The sequence below is a fragment of the Schistocerca gregaria genome, chromosome 2 (assembly GCF_023897955.1).
Source record: "Schistocerca gregaria isolate iqSchGreg1 chromosome 2, iqSchGreg1.2, whole genome shotgun sequence".
NCBI classification, from domain to species: domain Eukaryota; kingdom Metazoa; phylum Arthropoda; class Insecta; order Orthoptera; family Acrididae; genus Schistocerca; species Schistocerca gregaria.
Genome location: NC_064921.1, coordinates 695,020,266 through 695,046,653, shown reverse-complemented (window position 1 = coordinate 695,046,653; position 26,388 = coordinate 695,020,266). Strand labels below are relative to the sequence as shown.

At 42.2% G+C, this 26,388-nt stretch overlaps 1 protein-coding gene across 1 annotated transcript in view; it reads left to right on the top strand.

The window, feature by feature from the left end:
• Nucleotides 1-26,388, top strand: part of LOC126334781 (uncharacterized) — a 65,009-nt gene that overhangs the window by 24,151 nt on the left and 14,470 nt on the right. The window contains exons 2-3 of the mRNA XM_049997383.1: nt 11,208-11,420; nt 11,519-14,028. Of these exons, the coding sequence (XP_049853340.1) occupies nt 11,213-11,420; nt 11,519-14,028 (2,718 nt within the window). The 5' untranslated portion in view covers nt 11,208-11,212. The remainder of the gene's footprint in view (nt 1-11,207; nt 11,421-11,518; nt 14,029-26,388) is intronic.

The following is a 26,388-nucleotide window of genomic DNA, read 5'->3' as shown; positions in this document are numbered from 1 at the left end:
TTGGTTATGACCTGTAGATTAAAACTGAAGATACTGCAAAAAGGTGGGAATTTAAGGAGATGGGACCTGGATAAACTAAAAGAACCAGAGGTTGTACGGAGTTTCAAGGAGAGCATAAGGGAGCAATTGACAGGAATGGGGGAAAGAAATACAATAGAAGAAGAATGGGTAGCTTTGAGGGATGAAGTAGTGAAGGCAGCAGAGGATCAAGTAGGTAAAAAGACGAGCACTAGTAGAAATCCTTGGGTAACAGAAGAAATATTGAATTTAATTGATGAAAGGAGAAAATATAAAAATGCAGCAAATGAAGCAGGCAAAAAGGAATACAAACGTCTCAAAAATGACATCGACAGGAAGTGCAAAATGGCTAAGCAGGGATGACTAGAGGACAAATGTAGAGGCTTATCTCACTAGGGGTAAGATAGATACTGCCTACAGGAAAATTAAAGAGACCTTTGGAGAAAAGAGGACCACTTGTATGAATATTAAGAGCTCAGATGGAAACCCAGTTCTAACCAAAGAAGGGAAAGCAGAAAGGTGGAAGGAGTATATAGAGGATCTATACAAGGGCGATGTACTTGAGGACAATATTACGGAAATGGAAGAGGTTGTAGATGAAGATGAAATGGGAGATACGATACTGCGTGAAGAGTTTGACAGAGCACTGAAAGACCTGAGTCGAAACAAGGGCCCTGGAGTAGACAACATTCCATTGGAACTACTGACGGCCTTGGGAGAGCCAGTCTTGACAAAACACTACTATCTGGTGAGCAAGATGTATGAGACAGGCGAAATACCCTCAGACTTCAAGAAGAATATAATAATTCCAATCCCAAAGAAAGCAGGTGTTGACAGATGTGAAAATTACCGAACTATCAGTTTAATAAGTCACAGCTGCAAATTACTAACGCGATTTCCTTACAGACGAATGGAAAAACTAGTAGAAGCCGACTTCGGGGAAGATCAGTTTGGATTCCGTAGAAATGTTGTAACACGTGAGGCAATACTGACCCTACGACTTATTTTAGAAGCTAGATTAAGGAAGGGCAAACCTATGTTTCTAGCATTTGTAGACTTAGAGAAAGCTTTTGACAATGTTGACTGGAATAATCTCTTTCAAATTCTGAAGGCGGCAGGGGTAACATACAGGGAGCGAAAGGCTATTTACAATTTGTACAGAAATCAGATGGCAGTTATATGAGTCGAGGGACATGAAAGGGAAGCAGTGGTGGGGAAGGGAGTGAGACAGGGCTGTAGTCTATCCCCGATGTTATTCAATCTGTATATTGAGCAAGCAGTGAAGGAAACAAAAGATAAATTCGGAGTAGGTATTAAAGTCCATGGAGAAGAAATAAAAACTTTGAGGTTCGCCGATGACATGGTAATTCTGTCAGAGACAGCAAAGGACTTGGAAGAGCAGTTGAACGTAATGGATAGTGTCTTGAAAGGAGGATATAAGATGAGCATCAACAAAAGCAAAACGAGGATAATGGAATGTAGTCGAATTAAGTCGGGTGATGCTGAGGGAATTAGATTAGGGAATGAGACACTTAAAGTAGTAAAGGAGTTTTGCTATTTGGGGAGCAAAATAACTGATGATGGTCGAAGTAGAGAGGATATAATATGTAAACTGGCAATGGCAAGAAAAGCATTTCTGAAGAAGAGAAGTTTGTTAACATCGAGTATAGATTTAAGTGTCAGGAAGTCATTTCTGAAAGTATTTGTATGGAGTGTAGCCATGTATGGAAGTGAATCATGGACGACAAATAGTTTGGACAAGAACAGAATAGAAGCTTTCGAAATGTGGTGCTAGAGAAGAATGCTGAAGATTAGATGGGTAGATCACATAGCTAATGAGGAAGTATTGAATCGGATTGGGGAGAAGAGAAGTTTGTGGCACAACTTGACCAGAAGAAGGGAGCGGTTGGTAGGACATGTTCTGAGGCATCAAGGGATCACCAATTTAGTATTGGAGGGCAGCGTGGAGGGTAAAAATCGTATTGGGAGACCAAGAGATGACAACACTAAGCAGATTCAGAAGGATGTAAGTTGCAGTAGGTACTAGGAGATGAAGAAGCTTGCACAGGATAGAGTAGCATGGAGAGCTGCATCAAACCAGTTTCAGGACTGAAGACCACAACAACAACAGTCCTCAAGTACATCGCCCTTGTATAGACCCTCTATATACTCCTTGAACCTTTTTGCTTTCCCTTCTTTGCTTAGAACTGGGTTTCCATCTGAGCTCTTGATATTCATGCAAGTGGTTCTCTTTTCTCCAAAGGTCTCTTTAATTTTGCTGTAGGCAGTATCTATCTCACCCATAGTCATATGCTCCTCTACATCCTTACATTTGTCCTCCAGGAATCCCTGCTTAGCCATTTTTCTGTCAATATCAATTTTGAGATAACTTCAATATCTCTTCTGTTAACCAAGGATTTCTACTAGCCCTCCTCATTTACCTACTTAACCCTCTGCTGCCATCACTATTTTATCTCTCAAAGCTACCCATTCTTCTTCTACTGTATTTCTTTCCACCATTGTTGTCCATCGTTCCCTAATGTTCTCCCTCAAGCTGTCCACAACCTCTGGTTCTTTCAGTTTATCCAGATCCCATCTCAAATTCCCACCTTTTTGCACTCTCTTCAGTTTTAATCTGCAGTTCATACCCAATAGATTGTGGTCAGAGCCCACATCTCTCCTGGAAACGTCTTTCAATTTAAAACCTGGCTCCTAAATCTGTGTGTTACCATTATATAATCTATCTGAGACCTCCAAGTATCTCCAGTCTTCTTCCATGTATACAACCTTATTTCATGATTCTTGAACCAGTGTTAGCTACGATTAAGTTACGCTCTGTGCAAAATTCTACCAGGCGCCTCCCTCTTTCATTCCTTACTCCAATTCCATGTCCAACTACTACGTTTCCTTCTCCTTCTTTACCTACTCTCGAGTTCCAGTCACCCATGACTATTACATTTTCGTCTCCCTTCACTATCTGAATAACTTCTTTTATATCATCATAAATTTCTTCAATTTTTTTGTCATCTGCGGATCTAGTTGGTATATAAACCAGTAATAGTGAGGGAGGCGTGGGCTTCGCATCTATCTTGGCCACAATAATGCGTTCAGTATGCTGTTTGTTGTAGCGTACCAACATTCCTTTTTTTTTAAATTCATTATTGAACCTACTCCTGCATTACCTCTCCCTTTTCCTACTACCGAATTCCAGTCACCCATGACTATTAAATTTTCGTCACCCTTCACTATCTGAATAATTTCTTTTATTTGATCATACATTTCTTCAATTTCTTCGTCATCTGCAGAGCTAGTTGGCATATAAACTTGTACTACTGTAGTAGGTGTCGGCTTCGTATCTATCTTAGCCACAATAATGCGTTCACTACGTTGTTTGTAGTAGCTTACCCGCATTCCTATTTTCCTATTCATTATTAAACCTACTCCTGCATTACCCCTATTGGATTTTGTATTTATAGCCCTGTATTCACCTGACCAGAAGTCTTGTTCCTCCTGCCACCGAACTTCGCTAATTCCCACAATATCTAACTTCAACCTACCTTTTTTCCTTTTTAATTTTTCTAACCTACCTGCCCGATTACGGGATCTGACATTCCACGCTCCGATCCGTAGAATGCCAGTTTTCTTTCTCCTGATAACAACGTCCTCCTGGGTAGTCCCCGTGGAGATCGGAATGGGAGACTATTTTACATCCAGAATGTTTTACCCAAGAGGACGCCATTATCATTTAACCATAAGTAAAGCTGCATGCACTCGGGAAAACGTTTCCCCCGTGCATTCAGCCGTTCGCAGTACCAGCACAGCAAGGCCGTTTTGCTTTGTGTTACAAGGTCAGATTAGTCAATCATCTAGACTGTTGCCCCTGCAACTACTGAAAAGGCTGCTGCCCCTTTTCAGGAACTACACGTGTGCCTCTCAACAGATACCCCTCGTTGTGGTTGCCCCTATGGTACGGCTATCTGTATCACTGAGGCACACAAGCCTCTTTACCAAGGGCAAGGTGAATGGTTCACGGGGAGAGGATTATTACATTAATATTATGAAATATTTTGATTGGGATACGCAAGTGAAGTCGAATTACAATGAGCTGAAAAATCACAGATACATAAAACTCTACAATATGTATATACTAACTTATTGTAAGAAGCAGATAGCGCCGATGATGGGCAACGCCCGAAACTAGTACGGTGAAATAAAATACTACCAGAAAGCAGTTTTGTAGGTCGATTAATTGATAAGATGATATATTTGCAATTTCTAAAAGCTCCAGGGCATGAAACATACAAGACATACCTGACTAACAGTTTCGCCATAAAACAATAGCAACAAAAATACGTAAGTATAAATACAAAAAAGCACTTTTACAAACCTGTTACATAAGTAGGTATGTCGCAGCCTGTGATCTGTTATGACCTGGTATGCAGTTATTAATCACTACCACATAGAGAGATCTTCGCGCGACAGCCTACTTTCTACTCCGTAAACTATTGCTCCATAGACCTTAACAAAGCTATTAAGTAATTCCTGTAATTTAGTGCGACTCTTTTACTATGTTATTAAAACTGCAAATACACTCCTGGAAATTGAAATAAGAACACCGTGAATTCATTGTCCCAGGAAGGGGAAACTTTATTGACACATTCCTGGGGTCAGATACATCACATGATCACACTGACAGAACCACAGGCACATAGACACAGGCAACAGAGCATGCACAATGTCGGCACTAGTACAGTGTATATCCACCTTTCGCAGCAATGCACGCTGCTATTCTCCCATGGAGACGATCGTAGAGATGCTGGATGTAGTCCTGTGGAGCGGCTTGCCATGCCATTTTCACCTGGCGCCTCAGTTGGACCAGCGTTCGTGCTGCACGTGCAGACCGAGTGAGACGACACTTCATCCAGTCCCAAACATGCTCAATGGGGGACAGATCCGGAGATCTTGCTGGCCAGGGTAGTTGACTTACACCTTCTAGAGCACGTTTAGTGGCACGGGATACATGCGGACGTGCATTGTCCTGTTGGAACAGCAAGTTCCCTTGCCGGTCTAGGAATGGTACAACGATGGGTTCGATGACGGTTTGGATGTACTGTGCACTATTCAGTGTCCCCTCGACGATCACCAGAGGTGTACGGCCAGTGTAGGAGATCGCTCCCCACACCATGATGCCGGGTGTTGGCGCTGTGTGCCTCGGTCGTATGCAGTCCTGATTATGGCGCTCACCTGCACGGCGCCAAACACGCATACGAGCATCATTGGCACCAAGGCAGAAGCGACTCTCATCGCTAAAGACGACACGTCTCCATCCGTCCCTCCATTCACGCCTGTCGCGACACCACTGGAGGCGGGCTGCACGATGTTGGGGCGTGAGCGGAAGACGGCCTAACGGTGTGCGGGACCGTAGCCCAGCTTCATGGAGACGGTTGCGAATGGTCCTCGCCGATACCCCAGGAGCAACAGTGTCCCTAATTTGCTAGGAAGTGGCAGTGCGGTCCCCTACGGCACTGCGTAGGATCCTACGGTCTTGGCGTGCATCCGTGCGTCGCTGCGGTACGGTCACTGGTCGACATCGATGTACTGTGGAGACCTCACGCCCCACGTGTTGAGCAATTCGGCGGTACGACCACCCGGCCTCCCGCATGCCCACTATACGCCCTCGCTCATAGTCCGTCAACTGCACTTACGGTTCACGTCCACGCTGTTGCGGCATGCTACCAGTGTTAAAGACTGCGATGGAGCTCCGTATGCCACGGCAAACTGGCTGACACTGACGGCGGCGGTGCACAAATGCTGCGCAGCTAGCGCCATTCGACGGCCAACACCGCGGTACCTGGTGTGTCCGCTGTGCCTTGCGTGTGATCATTGCTTGTACAGCCCTATCGCAGTGTCCGGAGCAAGTATGGTGGGTCTGAGACACCGGTGTCAATGTGTTCTTTTTTCCATTTCCAGGAGTGTATCTTGGAACAGGAATAAGATCTTATCAAGGTGAGTGATTTAGTATAAATCAAGGTTCGTGGCACACATTTAAGATTAATCACTTACGGTGTGAAAACTTTATCCGAATACTAGTCCATGCAGCAATTGTTTGGGCTGACTATTATCTGAAAGTGGGTGGGGAAACAAACTCTTATGGCGATGTAACAATGCCGCATGACGCTCTGAATATTTCTTTTTGTCGTCCGAAATGCAAATCTCAGAATAGTCCAATAATTACCATGATTAAACAACTAACAATAATTCACATTGGAGGGATGTTTATTCAGTTTTCTAGAAATACACACTTTTCTTAGCATGTTTATTCTTCGAAGGCTAACCACAGACCCTTGCCACAGAAAGACTTGACACACTAACTCGTTCTTTTCCACCTCTTCACTCCCGCCTAAACCTTTTCGCAATAGGTTGACTTCCCTCCATCTGTTCTGTCACATAAAGACTACATTTCCTTAGCGTGAACCAGTTACATACGTTACAGTTTAGCACATAGATAACGTATCATGAAAATTGGTAAAAGACGTTTACAGAGTATTTCAAGATTACGTAATGTTACAGAATGAGAAAAATTATGTACATGCATCTTAAGTCAAAGAATTTAAATACTACTGAGGTTACAATATTGATAGTCGAGATAAGAATCTCTTTTGAGTTAAGAAACGACGCACGTTAAAGTCTTGCACTCATTTAGATCACTGATTACAACAGAATACGTTTTTTTGCATGGCCAGCAGCTGTTAAAATCAGTTATTGCTGATTTCCCGTCTTGAGCTTACCGTAGTTTAATTAACGAGAACTACACCAGATTCGTTTCGCTTTTTTATTTATAAAGCATCTTCCGTGGTTATTCTGCAAATTGGATACATATATTTGTACATTTCTGGTTGTTGTAGGTTAAATACAGCGTTTGTGTATAAAGTTTGTGTGCACGTTACGTACTTACAGTGTTTCTTTGCATATTCTGCTACTTTCGTCTTGATGGCAATGGTTGACGTCGAACGACTTCGATTCACATATAAAATTGGCAGTTTTTGCCATTCTGCAGTAATTCTTGCGCTGCATTACATACACTTAATTTTTGTAAATTGAACTGAAGCTATGTGTGTTTCTCACTCTGCACAGTAAATGTGTTTATGTCTGTCCGTTTGTTTTCGTTCATTTTGTGACTTGTGAAAAAGTTATGGGAGGGGAACGGTTGACCGCAAGAGTTTTTGTCTTTTTGGAAGGAGGGTGACCGCAAGAGTTTTTGTCTTTTTGGAAGGAGGGGGGCGGGGAGCGGGGATATGTCTGTATGTTGATTATAGGGAAGAATCAGGGAGTGGATGGTAGAGGTTAATGGAGCCCGTCGTTATATATGTGTATTTAATGTTATATTAAGTGGTCTGTCGGTTTAAAATGTGTCTGATCATTATTTACGAGTTGTTTCTTTTCTCTTATGATTTTTTGACTGTGGTAGTTTTGTTGTAAGGTGAGGAGGTATTTTATGTTGTTTTATATGCTTGTGGTTTTCATGTCTGTGTCTCTGATGGTAATTGTATGTCGGTGTTGATATAAGTGGTCTACAAATGTTGAATGATTTGTCCTATACCTCCACGCTCTTACATGTCCTTTGTATCTGACCCATTTACCTTCCATCACATGTATTGCATTTCAGTTGTGATACTCCTGATTTCTGATATAAATCAGTTTTTCCTTAATTGAAATGTTGGTTTAGTAGGCTATCTTTATGTCTTGGTTTTTGAAAATAGTGGATGTTCTGGGTGGTTGAAAGGATGTACATGTGCACCATATTTTGTTTTCCATTTCTTTCACATTTTGTGTTGTTTGTGTTCTTGTATTTTGTGTGTTTGTTTGTGTGTGATTTTGTCCTTGTGTTCATGACAGCTGGGTGTTTGTTCTTTTCTTTTCTGTTTCTTTATTTTATTGTTCTGCATTGTTACTAAGTTTGCTTTGTATCCATTGTTTGTTGCCATTTGTATTACAATATTTTTATTATGGTACTCGTTTATTTTTTGTGATTGCCTCTATCTAATGGTATTGTGTTTATTCTGTGGAGCATGTATCTTAGTGGTGTCTGCTTTTGAGAACTTGGGTGATGTAATGTCTGACGTATGATTTCGGCTGTTGTTCTAGGTTTTCGGTGTATATCAAATTTGTGTTGTTCGTTTTCAACCTTTTGTGGTGTTGTCCAAGACATTTGACTCTCTGCTTTGCTTCTTCTGTATTGCAAAATGTATCGTCTATCAGGTACAAGACGTTATCCATATACCTAATCCAGTATAGAAAAACGTGGTAAGAGCATGGAAGTATGGGACCAATCATTCAACTTTTGCAGATTACTTATACCGGCACCAACATAACATTACCACCAGAGACACTGATATGGTAATCATAAGGATAAACAACAACAAAAAACATCTCCTAATCTTACAACAAAGATATCACAAAAAAGAAACAACTCATAAATGATCATATTGGTAAACCACATATTCTTTAGACTGGTTGACCACTTAATACACTCCTGGAAATGGAAAAAAGAACACATTGACACCGGTGTGTCAGACCCACCTTACTTGCTCCGGACACTGCGAGAGGGCTGTACAAGCAATGATCACACGCACGGCACAGCGGACACACCAGGAAACGCGGTGTTGGCCGTCGAATGGCACTAGCTGCGCAGCATTTGTGCACCGCCGCCGTCAGTGTCAACCAGTTTGCCGTGGCATACGGAGCTCCATCGCAGTCTTTAACACTGGTAGCATGCCGCGACAGCGTGGACGTGAACCGTATGTGCAGTTGACGGACTTTGAGCGAGGGCGTATAGTGGGCATGCGGGAGGCCGGGTGGACGTACCCCCGAATTGCTCAACACGTGGGGCGTGAGGTCTCCACAGTACATCGATGTTGTCGCCAGTGGTCGGCGGAAGGTGCACGTGCCCGTCGACCTGGGACCGGACCGCAGCGACGCACGGATGCACGCCAAGACCGTAGGATCCTACGCAGTGCCGTAGGGGACCGCACCGCCACTACCCAGCAAATTAGGGACACTGTTCCTCCTGCGGTATCGGCGAGGACCATTCGCAACCGTCTGCATGAAGCTGGGCTACGGTCCTGCACACCGTTAGGCCGTCTTCCGCTCACGCCCCAACATCGTGCAGCCCGCCTCCAGTGGTGTCGCGACAGGCGTGAATGGAGAGACGAATGGAGACGTGTCGTCTTCAGCGATGAGAGTCGCTTCTGCCTTGGTGCCAATGATGGTCGTATGCGTGTTTGGCGCCGTACAGGTGAGCGCCACAATCAGGACTGCATACGACCGAGGCACACAGGGCCAACACCCGGCATCATGGTGTGGGGAGCGATCTCCTACACTGGCCGTACACCTCTGGTGATCGTCGAGTGGACACTGAATAGTGCACGGTAGATCCAAACCGTCATCGAACCCATCGTTCTACCATTCCTAGACCGGCAAGGGAACTTGCTGTTCCAACAGGACAATGCACGTCCGCATGTATCCCGTGCCACTAAACGTGCTCTAGAAGGTGTAAGTCAACTACCCTGGCCAGCAAGATCTCCGGATCTGTCCCCCATTGAGCATGTTTGGGACTGGATGAAGTGTCGTCTCACTCGGTCTGCACGTCCAGCACGAACGCTGGTCCAACTGAGGCGCCAGGTGGAAATGGCATGGCAAGCCGCTCCACAGGACTACATCCAGCATCTCTACGATCGTCTCCATGGGAGAATAGCAGCGTGCATTGCTGCGAAAGGTGGATATACACTGTACTAGTGCCGACATTGTGCATGCTCTGTTGCCTGTGTCTATGTGCCTGTGGTTCTGTCAGTGTGATCATGTGATGTATCTGACCCCAGGAATGTGTCAATAAAGTTTCCCCTTCCTGGGACAATGAATTCACGGTGTTCTTATTTCAATTTCCAGGAGTGTATGTCATTAAATGTATACGTGTAACCATAGGCTCCATTTAGCACCACCATCTCCTCCTAGATCCTGTGTAATCAACATCCAGGCCCATCCTTGGCTCCCACTATCTTGCACTGAACCTCCCACACCACCGTCATCTCGTCTCACATCTCTCTCTAAGATTAATTTTCAGTTACTCAAAGAAAAAAAATAGTTTTAAAGGTTGGCAACACTCACAACGTGATCGAAAACAAAGGACCAGACACAATCACTATTACTGTGGTGAGTGACAATGACACATAACTTCAGTTCAGCTTACAAAAGTGAAGTGTATGTAACGCACCGCAAGAAATATTGCATAATGCCAAAAATGCCAGTTCGATACGGGAATCAAAGTCATTCGACTTCAAACGCTGCTAGCAATGCGGAAAGAGGCATAATATGTAGACAAACACCATAAGTAACTTACGCACCAAATTTACAAACAAAACGTTGTTTTTAATGTATGATAACCAGAAATGTACAAACGTATGCATCCAATTTGCAGAATAACCACGAAAGACGCTTTAAAAATAAAAGCGAAATGTTTCAGGTGTAATTCTCTTTAATTAAGTTGCAGTAAGCTCAAGACGGAAAACTAGTAGTAACTGACGACAGCAGAACTCTCTGCTCAAGTCGAAGGATACAGACTGATTGTCTTTCAAATAAGGAAATTGATTCAGTACTCGTTATTACCTGTACAAATAACTGTCTTACTCCTGCCATCTTTCAGTTTTCATGATTATAACATTACTTACCATCAATAAGTAATCCTTGTGTCAAATTGGTATAACAACTGTTGTAGCACACCTTACAGAAAATTCTTAGTATCAATGGTAAAGCTTCATAAATTTATAAAAACTTAGCTACATCACCACTTTCCCAAACCTTAACCACAATTACATCTGTAAAATAACTATATTACTGATTACATTTTAATAGACATTAATTAATGAGGTTCCTGTCGTAAAATGCTCTGAGACTTAAGGGCTATTGTATTGTTTTAATGTGCATTTGTTGGAGCGAACAAAATAGTAAGTAGGACGTGAGAGGACGGAACTAAACGAATAGCCTTGTCATGTATTCTTTGACTCTAAGTATCAAGTATTTATGTATGCTGTTGGTATATGCTATGAGAATCTCTAACTAATGCAAGTAAATGTCAGACTGAAAGACACCGATATTCCATTCGAAATGTGTAGTGCTGTACTCACTATTTTCAGAAAAGATGAGAATAACAATGGAAAACTATTCACTGGATAATGTGGGCATAGAGTTGATACAAAGCTCACAAAACCGTGGAGACGAAAATGAATACTGCGTTTCAAGCGTTTTTGAGGACATCAGTGAGTTAGAAACTGTTCTGGAAACACAAGGAGAACAGAGGTGCCTTGCGTCAGGGATCTCAGCGAATATCAACAGCAGACAACCACAAGGTAGTAACTGAATTAAGCTTAAACACATCTATCAGTTTGTACATTCTGACACTTTCGGCCTTTTAGCGTGAAGTTATACTTGGCGTTTCTCTTTGCAGATGTAACTTTGGGACGATCCTTACCACGACAGACTGGCATCAGGAGCAGAACAGAGACCAAAGGTGCGAGTGCGTTAACGAGCAACAGAGACAGCCTAGCCGTGCAATCTGACGACAGCAGCGTATACCTGAGCGCCTCGTTAGACGACGTCGATGCGGTGCCTAATAGCGTGACCTGCTGTCCGGAACACAACGAGAGCGCTAAGGAAGGCGAGGGCGCCCTTCAGAAAACAGACGACACTAAGGAAGCGCAGAGCTCTACATCAAAGTGCAGTGTAACAATTAACTTTCGCCTCACTGAGGAACAGTTCTGCTGCAGCTCACGTGAGTCCTGTGTTCACTTAAAAGTAGAAATTGAAAAATTTGAGGGCACGAGGAACAGGAACGCTTTTGCTCCACAGGTGAGCTGCCAGCAGCAAACGCGGAAGACAGCGCGTGAGGCGGTTCTCTCGGTCACCTCCACACTGGTGACTAGCAGCGGCAGCGCGCGGGAAGACGTTGTTAATCTACATCGGCCGCCGCGTTCGGATAGGCGCGCTGAGATGGATGACCCAGACGAGTTTCCGGGAAGCTCAACTGTCGAAGGGCCCGAAACTCCCGAGTACAGTCCCACGGATAGCGAATCGTCTGAGACTTCGGACGAAGCAGACGGTACGGAATGTGCTACGAAAAAGTCACGCAGCCACACCGATTTAGACAGTCACTTCGCAACACCAACAGCGGAAGAAAGTGATACATCGGAATCTAAGGAAGCAGTTAAAGAGAAAATTGAAGAAAGTGGCGCTGGTCATCTAGAAGATAAATCTGACTCTCCTCAATCCTACGGTAATGAACGGCATTATTTTGAAGAAAATAGGACAAACAAAGATGCAGAGGGAGTAGAGATATGTAAACAAAGTCTCAAGGAAGATTTGGACCGAAATTCTATGCTAAGTGAGATATCGCTTGATAGTGAAGATAATAGTAAGACGTCAGTAGTTTGCAAGGATGTATCGGACGCAACACATCCCGATAAGAATTCTACGCTCAAGGTCTCCGGGAATCATACAACAGCCGCCGAGAAGAATCCCAGTGTAGAATTTACTGAAGATGGGAAGGTGAGAGCAAACAGACAGGAGAAGGGGGATGTGCACTCTCAAGAAAAGAACTGTAAAGACGAAGAAAATAGTCGTTCTGGATTTTCCTTGCAAATATCTCTAGATGAGGACAGTGTGAGCTCTGACCTCCGCTCGGAGTCTCTTGACGAGCGAGTGCTTAGTACCGAAATGCTGAGTGATTCAGATGAGCAAGATTTCACATTTCACGGGAAGGAAAGAGCAAAGATAACAGCAAAAGGACTAGACGATTTGCCACAAACAGAGCTCATTGGATCTCCCGTGGGTGGTGAAACACAAGGACAAGGAGACATTTCGCATTCGGACTCTGAAGTCACATCAAGTAGCGGCACAGACCATCAACTGAAGACACCAGTCACACAAGAACTATCTGAAGGAATGAAAGATGAACTTACTGTATCTAACGAAGAAGAAGCTAAGTTGAAATTGCCCAAGACGTTGCAGCATGTGAGTGAAGTCCCTAGGGGAATATTCGAGAGCATCCTGTATAAACTTTATAATCGGATGAATCAGAGGTCACCGCGAACATGGAGGGATATATCAAGAGGGCCGTGCGTGAAGCAGCTGGTGAAAGCATTTTCCAAGGAAGCAATGGAATGTCCAAAGTTTCCGAAAAGCCAGTCAGTTCCGGTACAGAAAACCAAAAAACAAATACCGAAACCAGAGTTATTTGAATCGTTTAGCGACATGGACGACTCTCCCAGGAGCCAGTCTGTAAAGGTACAGAAAACTTCGGAAGAAATTCGAGAATCGCCGTTATCTGAGTCGTTTAGCGACATAGGTGATGAAGGATTTAAATGCAGATTAGAAAGTAGTACCGATGACGAACGTTTATCAAGCGACGATGTTCCAATACGGTCTTCGACACCTTCTCAAGAAGTAGTGGTGATGGAAATAAGAGATGAATTGCAAAAGCCTGATTGTTCTAGTAAGAGAGTAATACAACTGATTAAGAAGTTTGGTGGCAAAGGCAGCTTTAAGAAACACAAGAGAAATGAAGGTAATATCGACAAGGTAGAAGAGCTTGGTGAAACGCAGCTTGCACCGAAAGGTCCAGATGAAGGTAACGCAGTTAAGGATGGTACGACTGACGACAAGGCTAAAAGCGAGGCTCTCCTTGAAAAGGAGGCTGCCTGCTCTAGAAAAGGAAGCTCCGCATGGCTAACGAATGTCTCTGTTAAAAATCTAGTAGCTATATTTTCTGAAATATCTAAGTCACCTGTGCCGTCTCGAAGGAGCGCCTCCCGATCTTCAAAAAAAAGCACCACTTGGCAGAGCAGAGAGGCACTGACTAAGGCTTCTCGGACGATGGAGACGCAGACGCCAGGTTCTGAAGCTATCGGAAGCTGCAGCAATGTGGTGCTGTTGGTGCAGCCGGAGTACAGCGGAACCAATGTGAGTAGCGCCAATTTCTCTTAAACACCCTCTTCAAGCACTTCAGGAGCGTAGCCTTAGAATAAAGTTGATGCACTGTTTAGCAAGATTTAGTCCTTGGAAACAGTGTTAATCTGTGTGGGTATGAGCTCTCTATTTATGCTACAGTTAGACTGACCACCAGAGGAAGTGCCGACAATTCCTGCTACACGCATCTCACTACGACGTGAAAACTTTGTCTTGTAAGTAACTCACATGTGTCTGTGAGTTACCTGTAAATCTGCGAACTGGTAACTTACAGTTACGTTTCCTTAAGTGTAACACACTGTTGAATAAATTTAATGCTGCCTCTCCAGGATACTTCCCAGTGCACAGCTTTCCTCCATCAAGCACACATTACACTCGTGTCGTAAGGCTAATGGGAAATTCAAATTAATAGTTATCTGGTGAGAGAACTGAAGGTGTGGTTCTGATTTCCTTCAACAATTACATTACTTCCGGTGGCACCACCTCTTTTACCGATAATGTCACTCCGTGTGAAATGACGAGAATAATCAAAGATGGTGAGAAATGACGAATTAACGTACGTAAACTTCCCGGATGATTAAGCTAGCTCACTTGTGGTAGGTAAAAAGGGCGGGTAACTTCCAAGACATTACACTGAACCTATTTTCCTTTTGTAAAAAAGAAGGCCAAAATAATCACAGTGTTATTATTCCATTAATACTACAGTCTTGGTGTTAACCACCTCCTTATAATGCGGCAGGCTATTGTTTGACTAATACCACACTCTCTTAATATGATTGCTATAAGCACTATAGCTGTGTTATCGACTAACTACTTCATCATATACAAGGGTATTCCTTCACTGTTACTCCACCCTATCATCAGGTTACCTCTAGCCCTACACTCGTTGTACTGATCATCATTATGTACCAAGCTATTACTTTATTCAGAAATGGTTCAAATGGCTCTGAGCACTATGGCACTTAACTTCTGTGATCATCAGTCCCCTAGAACTTAGAACTACTTAAACTTAACTAACTTAAGGACATCACACACATCCATGCCCGAGGCAGCATTCGAACCTGCGACCGCAGCGGGTGCCCAGTTCCAGACTGTAGCGCCTAGAATCGCTCGGCCACTGCGGCCGGCTATATTACTTTATTGTTAGCCGATGTAGGAATGAGTCAGTACTAAGATAGAACTTAAATTTTAATTCTGAGGTTCCCTCCATTCAAGGGCAATCGCTAACGCATGACACCATTGCGCCTCACCCATCTCCCTACCCACGAACACATCGTGAGCCAGACACCTCCCCTTCCTTTATGAAGCTACATAAATTCGTTGGAAGTAGGACAGTCAGAGGGTTTCTAAGCCAAAACACATATTTAGCTCTCCCATAACCGACTCCCTATATTGTGCCATAGAAATGAAGCAACCAATTACATTTATCACCTCCTCCTTAAGCCACGCCCTTTTTTTGAAAATTAGAAAATAAGAGAGCTTCTGAGACAAGATGTCCTAATCGCAGTTCAGTATTTTACTTGTCAATAATATTTCTCAACCACAACATCCTTTACTGGAAAGGGGCCAGCTAGAGAACTAAGCCAACACACATATGTACACCATACGCAGTATTTTGTCGTCCAATTACAGTTGCAGCACCTCCATAAACTACGCATCTCTCGTGGAAATAAGTCAACTACATAGCTACCTACGGCTAGGAGAGTCGGGGCATGATATTATTCTCGTCCAGCGCTCTTGGCCATTGCACAACCTAAGCAATGCATCGGACACACTCACGCCATACCAATCTTATTCGTTATCCGTACCCTGGGGGTCTAAAACAGTGAATCATTATATTATGAGCAGTTAGAAGTATATTATTGGCTTCATTTGATAGATTTTCCGTTTTCACTTTAGTTACTAAGAGCGCTATGCACCAAATACACTGAAGCGCCAAAGAAACTGGTATAGGCATGCATGTTCAAATACAGACATATGTAATCAGGCAGAATACGGCGGTGCGGTCGGCAACGCCTATGTAAGACAAGTGTCTGACGTAGTTGTTTGATCGTTACCGCTGTTACAGTCGCGCGTTACCAAGATTTAAGTGAGTTTGAACGTGCTGTTATAGCCGGCGGACGAGCGATGGGACACAGCATCTCCGATGTAGCCATGAGGTGGCAATTTTCCCGCACGACCATTTCAAGAGTGTATCATGAGCATCAGGAATCCGGTAAAAGATCAGATTTCCCACATCGCTGCGGCGGAAGAAGATCTTGCAAGAATGGGACCAACGACGACTGATAAGAGTCGTTCAGCTTGAAAGAAGTGAAACCCTTCTAAAAATTGCTGCAGATTTCAGTGCTGGGCAGTCAACAAGTGTCAGCGTGCGAACCATTCAACGAAACATCATCGATATGGGCTTTCGGAGCCGAAGACCCACTCGTGTACCCCTGATGACTGCATGACACAAAACTTTAAAACTCGCTTGTTGATGACTGGAAACATATTGCCTGGTAGGACGAGTGTCTTTTCAAATTGTATCGAGCGGATGAACGTGTAGGGGTATGGAGAAAACCCCATGAATCCATGGACCGTGCATGTTCAAGCTGGTAAAGGCTCTGTAATGGTGTGGGTCCTTTGCAGTTGGAGTGATATGGGACCCCTGGTACGTCTAGATAGCGCCCTGACAGGTGACACGTACTTAAGCATCCTGTCTGATCACCTGCATCCATTCATGTCCATTGTGCATTCTGATGGACTTGGGCAATTCCAGCAGGACCATGCAACATTCCACATGTCCAGAATTTCCACAGAGTGGCTACAGGAACACTCTTCTGAGTTTAAGAACTTCCGCTGGGCACCAAACTTCCCAGACATGAACATTATTAAGAATATTTTTGATGCCTTGCAACATGTTGTTGTTCAGAAGAAATCTCCACCCCTTCGTACACATACGGATTTATGAACATCCCTGCAGGTTTTATGGTGTCAGTTCTCTCCAGCACTGCTTGAGACATCAGTCGAGTGCACGTGTACTGTTGTGGCACTTGCGTGCTCGTGGGGGCCTTACATGATATTAGGCAGGTGTACCAATTTCTTTGGCTCAGCATTCTATATATGTGTTAACCTTGTAACAAACGGATGATAGCTTTATTTCTGGTATCAACGTTTTGCGAGAAAAGCTTGTATTCCCACTGAAATGCCATGAATTTTGTTCATAGTGTTGTCTGTGATATGGGTGAAAGCGTCCCTTATTGTAAATAATGTTGAGGAATGGTGGTTAGAATAATCACCAGACGTTTTTAGAAGTTTTTCAGTAATGGTTCACTGCGACAAACACCATTTTCAGGAAGACGATGATAATCCGTAATATTCCATAACACAATTTTCTTCACTAAATGGCTAATATAACTTTTCATTAGCTCCGATATAGGCCTATTCAAGGGTACATTCCACTGTCGCGGATAACATATTTTGTTATATACTTGATGAACACAACTGAAGTCTCATGTGATCAAGAATGTATACAAAATTCACTATACTATTACTCCCAGCCAAGCATTTCCATCGCCGACCTACAAAACATACAAGAAAACCATCATTCAACTCCATAGGACGAGAATCAATATCAAATTCAATAAAAATGTTGTATACTTTGTTAATACGTGTATGTGGTTCCACAACCGCCAAAAACTTTATCAAGGAAAACATTGTTCGTAGTAGGCTGTACAAATATATCCTTCATTCGTTGTGTGGTTTACCAATTTCGACCCTGAAACGTTTTCAAGCACCTGCAAAAGAGTACATCAACATAGACAAATGTTACATTAAATATGTACATTGTGGAAAACCACTGAATGTAACTACAGTTGTGTTTATATTCTACAGAAGCAGTCCTTCTTACTTATACATAAGTATTACGCAGTATGGTGTACATAAGATCAATATGCAATTTTTGGCACGCTAAGGAAGCATGTAATATACAATGGTGTGCGTTATCGAAAGTCGTATTCTTTACCTTTGAATGTATCTTTGCTAGAATTAGAGCACTTGACCTCAGCTTCAATCTGTACATGGAAGTTGTATGGTTCACACATGATGTGACGTAGTTACATGCTTTTCGGATGATATTTCCGTTGTTAGATCGTAATTTAGAAGAATTATTTAAGGAAAGGCTTTACTTATGGAATGACTTCTCGATTGTATGCCCCAACAAGTACGACATGTTGCACAATGCTTCACATATAAGGAAGTAAGACTGCTTCTGTAGCTTTTCAACGGAACTGATATGTTCAATGGTTTTCCACAGTGGGTATCTATAATGTAATACTCATCCATGTTGTAAGTGCTTGAAAATGACTTAGTGTCGAACTGGTCAAAACCACAACGAATGAAGGATATAATTTTACAGCCTAACATAGACAGGTTTTTCTGTCATACATGAAACAGTGTAATCAATATTAAACGATTTAGAATGACGTTTGTGTAAAGTTAAATAATGATAATTAAGCAGCACACAATGATAAATTAGGAGCACAGAGACTCGGTTAAATAATGAAATTAGGCATCTTTATGCAAAAAAATTCTTGAACGGAACAATTAGCACCTGCACGCAGCAACTTACATAAACAACCCTACCGTCCTATAGCACACGGTAGATTAAGAAGAACAGATAAGTAACAAAATATAAACAGAACAGCAGGAAACAATTAAAAGAAGTTTAATGCTGACATGAGAGATTAACTGCCGGACTACACTCTAAAATCACCACCCCTCGCTCCCCCCCCCACCCCCACCCCCCACACACACGTCACCCTCTCCGACTCTCTCTCTCTCTCTCTCTCTCTCTCTCTCTCTCTCTCTCTCCTCTCTCCCTCTCTCTCTCTCTTTCTATCTTTCTCTCTCTCTCTCTCTCTGTTCTCACACACACACACACACACACACACACAACACACACAACACACACACACAACACACACACGCACACACACACACACACACACACACACACACACGGAGAGAGAGAGAGAAAGAATCAAGATTCCCAACACAAAACACAATTTTATAAAATAATAATGAATCTCGCTGGCCGGCCGGGGTGACCGAGCGGTTCTAGGTGCTACAGTCTGGAAACGCGCGACCGCTACGGTCTTTTTACATTGTACAATTTGTTCCTACGTTTTTTGAAGATATTACCAAATTTGTGCGTGACTGGTTATGGTATGATTTGGTGTGCTGTATTGTGTTTAGGTTGTGGGATGATTTTCTTGGCGCGAGTTTGCGTTGTGTGTTGCAGTTATGTGTTTTGTACCTGAATTATTCTTTGTTCTCTAGAGGCAAGAGAAAATCAATTTCGAACCTGGAAAAACTTATTTCAGTTGTATTAGCAATTGCTTAGTAGTTAACCGTTAGACACCAACAAATGTATTGTTACCAGAAACTGCAAAAATCTCCAACGCCTTTCAATGGAAATTAATGACAGACACAAAATGTTCAAAAGTGTGTGAAATCTTATGGGATTTAACTGCTAAGGTCATCAGTCCCTAAGCTTACACACTACTTAACATAAATTATCCTAAGAACAAACATACACAACCATGCAAGAGAGAGGACTCGAACCTCCGCCGGGACCAGCCGCACAGTCTATGACTGTAGCTCCATCAGACCGCTCGGCTAATCCCGCGCGACTGACAGACACATTTCCGCTAAAAAGGCTTTCTGAAAGTGACCACCCACTGAGACAGAAACTTGACACATTGTGTCAAGAAGATAGGGACAGACTATGAATAAACACTGCACTTAAAACAGAATTAAATACTAACTTCATAAATGTAAATAACATTCTACCTAATTTCCGAAATACACCAACTTATCCTAATTGCAACGAAATAATTTCAGCAGCTGATGTCTTCTACTTCCCAGCAAAAGCACGTGCAAGAACACAACAATAAGTTGGGGTTGTTGTGTTGTTTTGGGGGAGGAGACCCGACAGCGAGATCATCGGTCTTATCGGATTAGGGAAGGACTGGGAAGGAAGTCAGCCGCGCCCTTTCAAAGAAACCATCCCGGCATTTGCCTGGAGCGATTTTGGGAAATCACGGAAAATCTAAATCAGAATGGCCAGACGTGGAATTGAACCGTCGTTCTCCCGAATGCGAGTCCAGTGTGTTAGCCACTGCGCCAATTCGCCCGGTCAGAACAATAAGTAAAAACCATTCTCGATAATAAATTTCCAGAATATTTTCGTATTTATACAGGCGGCTTCAGTACCCAGATACTGGTAGAATGGTTGTGCGTTCTGTCCAAGCACAGGTTACAAAGAATTGCTTTCACTTCACGTTGAAACTTCTAGTTTCTCTGTAAAAGCTACAGGCTGAAGTTCGTTTCGGCGGGCGTCACATTCTTGACGGAAAATTATGTTGTACCATTTGTCGTGATGGTGGTTTCCGCTACGTTTTGGAGCCGATGGGGATTTGAACCTTTACAGAACATTGCCGGAAGAGTCTCCAAACCATTCTTCGTCGCTTCCTAGTGTAGTCTGTTATATACAGTAGCTGCAGAAAAAGGACAAGTCGAGCATGAGAGGACACGGAGGCCGACTCCAACACGCATGACACTCTTCTCTAATTTGGCTGTAGCGTACCTAGCTGAAATTTGTCCCTAATTACTAAAAAGGCACTTCCGTCACCCGTTGCGCAATCATCACAAAAGTACACGTTTCTTCCGGGCTAAAGCAGTACAAGTAGCTGCTTGCTGAGGCTACATTCAGCTTCACATGTCAGAGCGTTTGTAGCAGACTCTGAAGATCACTTCTATGATACACAATGTGTGTTCATCTGTGCTTCATCTATGGTCCCAGATGAATAATCGTAAAGACGAAAAACATTTTCTTGCGGTAGAAGCGAAAGGCAAAAAAACGTCCAATATAAACGTCGGAAAGGTGTCATCATATGATCAGGGCACCTTCTCGATCTCTATGGGTTAGGTATAGCGTTAAAAATTCTTCTGTTCGGTCAAAATACCTGCGTAAGAACACGTCAGACTGGAGAGATAAGGAGAGTCATGGTTCAGACCTTCTTCACACATGAATTTATTCGAATATAGGGCATACGTTACACAAACAACAAGAGAATGTAGCTTTGAAAGCAAGTTCACTCACTTGAATTATGTCAGTCAACATAAAAAACAGAAAACAGGAAAACACTACAGCACGTCCTTTGACATGATGAGCCGTAAAGGTTAGTAAGCAAAGGTAGTAAAACTAATAACTAATATTTAAATTTTATTTCACGTTTTTACACTATGACGAAAGTATAATGAACACTACAGTTTATTACTACTAAATTCTGTTGATATCTTGTAGAATTTTCTCAGTCCGTCATTGTTCTGATTTTCAGTATCACCATAACATTACGAAATATTAATTAATATCTCTTCTGTCTCTAAGTTGTAGCTTTATTTTATAATGGATTAAAATAAGTAGCTTTTCTTATTTCTTGTACTCATTCCAAGAACAGCGCTTTTGGTTCGAAAAAAAAGTGTGTGTGTTATGTATCAAAAATTTCAGAGTGACGCAGCGAAGACGGGCCACCCCAGATAGATACAGAATCAATAAATACATCGAGATGTCTAGATATAGAAGACAATATGGTGGATTTTCCGACGTTCGCAAGTAATTGCTCTTATTTACACTCTCCGAATTACGACACCGAATTTTTTTTATTGAAACTACTTTTTCCTTTATGACTCGAAAGAAGCTCGTAAGAGAACTTCAGCGATATAATATGATCAAATAGTATAAAGATAACAGCGTCGCAAGCAACTGTCCTGCCGTCAAGGGAGATGTTACACAAACAAATGGTTCAAATGTCTCTAAGCTGTACGGGACTTCACATCTTCCCTAGGCTTAGAACTACTTAAACCTAACTAACCTAAGGACATGACATACATCTATGCCCGAGGCAGGATTCGAATCTGCGACCATAGCAGCAGCGCGGTTGCGGACTGAAGTTCCTAGAACCGCTCGGCCACAGAGGCCGGCGTTACACAAACGCCTGTCCTATTAAACCAGATGTAAGTAAACACGTAACTCCGCTTCTGTTCGAGTTTTTATTATTACTATTGTCATAACAAGTGCTCAGAATATTGACCTTGAGCATTGCTACACGCTGTAAACTGATTCTGGATAAACAGTTCAGTACGTTTTAATTTTCACCACAGATAAAAGTACAGAAGTTTGAAGCTTAGTTTCCTGAACGTATGTTTCACTGCTCTCCAAATCTTCTCTTATGAGGGTCTACCATTACACGTCAAAAATAAGAGGAACATACGTCATGTTGGTACCACACTGTTTGCCCTATATCCAATGAGATATCTACCAGTAACTGCGGTAGCAACATATCTTAAGAACTCGAAGTCGATATACTTTAGTGTGTTTCGATCTCCCCCAATAAACTGGGACGAATATTGCAGGTCTTGAAAAAAAAACGCTCAAAATGTTGATAGACAAACAGCGTTGTTTTTATCCACATTTTTGAGTCAGCATGAAGTTTCAGCTTAGAATTGGTGAACACTGTGCAGATTACCTAGCCCAGGGTTTGTAAACGTTGCTTCCTCCTTACACAAAATTCTGCATCGACATGTTACATCACTTTCTGCTTTTCGTAGATAACATTCTGAAAACTGAAACCAATTTTGGAAATCATCGTCACGAAGCTGCAGATGCAGAAATGCAGAGGATGAAATGCGACGGAATGCACTGCTCACAGAACACACGTTTCGTTGACCCATCTCGTACTTCCGAGATGATTTGTAGTGACATTTGCATTGCGTGCTACCACTGTTAAAATGTTAGTTTCATTTCTTTCACTTGTAGCTCTTCGTTATCCGTGGCGTACTTTATTCTCCACAATTCCAATTTTTAGAACCTTTTTCATGATGTTTGCAAAGACGGATCGTGAGTGCTTTACAGAACACAGATGGAAGATGGATGGTCTTCAAGCGTACAGGTAACCACAAGTGCATAGTCTCAGTAGCAAAAAAAAAGAAAAAAAAAAAAAAAAAAAAAAAAAAAAAAAAAAAAAAAAACTGTCGGTGTCGTAATTCGAGGATGACAAAAAATAATAATTACTTATGAAGGTCACGAAATTCGCCACTTGTCCGTTATAACTTGGTGAAAACCACACCTCGATGTATCTACTCATTCCGAATATGATTCGGGTGTACTTTCTTAGGTGGTAGATGGTGTGCCCAGTTGCTTCAAATGATCTCTGTAGGACGTTCTTATGTTTATATAATAAATTTTACAAGCAGCTTGCTTTGATGTGATATCCAAAAAATGATGGAATGAAAGTAGACGAAGTATACCTACATTTTATTCTTATTTCCTTTGTATCTGACAGTATCCGAAAGGTAAATAAATATTTACATATGCGTTTTAGGCGTTCTGAGGCACGATGTCCAAAATCAGTTTACTTGCAACTTGTAATCCCAAGAAAATAACACTGACAACCTCTTCTCTCTGTTGCCACATTTTAGATATACATGAAGTAGAAATCTTCTTAGAGTTTCTAAGTTGCTTGTAGTGTTTCCATTTAGCGTTTAGTGACAAGGAAATGGCTATGATGAAGTCATCATCGAGTGGTTTTATCAGAGTATGGCATACCAATAGAAACTTCTGTACTGTCTTCTTAGTTGAACCGAGGGTTTTATCAAGGCAAGAAACATTGTAGCGAGCTCCTAGCAAGACCATGAAGCCCCAAGCAATGTCTACCTGTCACCATGTCAATCTCTGCCTTGCGGCATCATCTAGATGCAGTATGGAGAGGCATGTGGTCAGCACATCTCTCTCCCGCCCGTTTTAGCCACTTTACATGCTGTGTAACCGGTACCAGTTTCTTTTCTCCTTCCATGAAATTACCGTTTCATAGTTACGTCGCTCAATCTGAAATACCGCTGGCGCTCTATGGGGTTTCTCACTCTCTCAGAGATGTCACTCTCGTCTACAGCTCATGTTCTGTTCTCTACATCGCGTCCTCCTTAATCCCAACAGACGAAATTCTCTTGTTTGTCACAGACATGTCTGTCACTCTCTCTCCATCCTTTACGAACCATGACTTCCTCTTTATCTTCATAATTCAACACGTTTTACTCAAATTATATTCAATTTATGTGCTCCGAGAACTTATCTGCATTCCATAAAAAAAAGAAAAAAAACGCTTTGCGCTTTGTGAACGAAATTCATGCGAAAGTATTTGCTCCAAAAACTGTTAGCTACCTTCTTGTCTTCCCAAATGCAGAAAATTTCTTAGTACACGTGAAGTGAAAGGAATTCGTATTGCTTTATTATGTAACAATTATCCATATTAAAAGGAAAATGAAATTCCTCCTTCTCAGTTATTCAATTTTCCCCTGCAAAATTTTACATTCAGTTACTTGCTAAACAATGGACAGCTCATATATCACATCCGTTATTATTTTTGTGTCTTTCAGTGCACATGTCAAAGCAAAGGGTATGAATTCTCAAGATCATTAGTAAATAATTTTCCAGTTAGCTGTATTCGTGTCAACATGGAGCAGTTGGTACGGTATGTTACTGTGGCATCATTTGAGAGTATGTGACACAAACATGGAGCATTTGGTGTGTTACTGTGGCATTTAATTGAGAGGATGTGACACATTACTTTCACATTCGTACTACCATTCATATTTAGTGCAACCTTAAACACCATTTTCTTAACAGAACAGTTTCCTGTCTTATTCCTCAAACCTTCAGATCACTCCATCCAAAACCAAACACTAAATAGCCTCTTCATTATTCCTAAATCACATATTCTGGGCCCCCGGGATAAACCAACAGTAATTTCTTCACTTTCCTCTGCGAAACATAACAATCCATTCTGCATAAATAAATGAGGGTTTTCGTTTCTTCAAATGAATAAAACATTTACTGTCACCGGAATAGCTCTGCAGAAACAGTATGTCCGGCAGTGATACATAGTTTCGACTGAAAGATCCCAGACCTTTGACTACCAAAGAATACGTCTAGGTACAAGTTTGTCTTTTTCTCTCATAATAGGTTTTTCCTGTACTTCTAACATCCTTATTACCTACTGTCTAATACTTAGTGACTAGTTTATCGAAATTTTTAAAGCATTGTATTATCTTTCATCTTTTGTTTCATTGATACCCTGACATAATTCCAGACCTATTTGAAAAAAGAAACTTATTAATATTAATTCAACACTTCTTCTAGTTGAAATTTCTACACTTTATTTGCATTTGTTCTTAATTCTTTGCAGACTCATGGGACCAGCAGTAAGGGGTAGGAGGAGTCGGGGCAGACCAAGGAGAAGGTACCTGGATTCGGTTAAGAATGATTTTGAAGTAATAGGTTTAACATCAGAAGAGGCACCAATGTTAGCACTGAATATGGGATCATGGAGGAATTTTATAAGGGGGCTATGCTCCAGACTGAACGCTGAAAGGCATAATCAGTCTTAATAGATGATGATGATGATGATCCTTTAACTCCTTGTGAGGAGCATGGATCTGCAATAAAGTATCGCCAGCTTGTTCTACGTTCAGCTAGTGTTTTCGCTTCTTCGCATTGTAATCCTTGCTGTCAACCTTCTGCTTCAGCCGATCGTCTCCGCGTCATTTTGAGCCTGCCTCGTCTCCGTCGTCCCTGAGGGGGTCAATAAAGCGCATCCTTCGCAGTATGTTCATTTGGTTTCCTAAGTCTATGCCTTAACCATCGCCACTTTTCGCTTCTTATCTGCACCTCTATTGGCTTCTAGTTGGTTCTTTCCCATGGTGTTTTGTTGGAGGTAATTTTTGGCCATCATACCTCCAGCATGTTCCTCAGATATCTGTTGCTGAATGTCTGCAGCTAATGCGTTAGTTGCTTTGCCACTTTCCATGTTTCACATCCATATAGAAGCACAGATTTTACATTACTCTCAAACCGATTTTCTTCGCCGCAGACTTCAGGTCTTCTAGTTTCTCGTTCATGTCGTTGGGGCTGTGGGACAGAAGGAACAGGTCACCTGCCAAAACTAGATTTTCTAGTTGCGTTCCATTGCAGCATTTTATTCCTTTCGCTTTATCCATTGCTCGCGTCTTTACAAGATTCAGTACTGTGTTAATTAATATCGGTGGGAGCACGCAGCCTTTCTTAACTCTTATTTTCACTGATATTGGTTCTGAAAGCAGATGTTGTTGTTGTTGTTGAACCAGGCATATGTAGTTTTCATACATGCACATGACAAGAGCAATTAAATTCTTGGGAATTACAAAAGTTTGCAGTAAGCTTCATAATTTTGTTCTAATTGCAGTGTCGAAAGCCCTTTCAAAGTCTACAAACAGCAT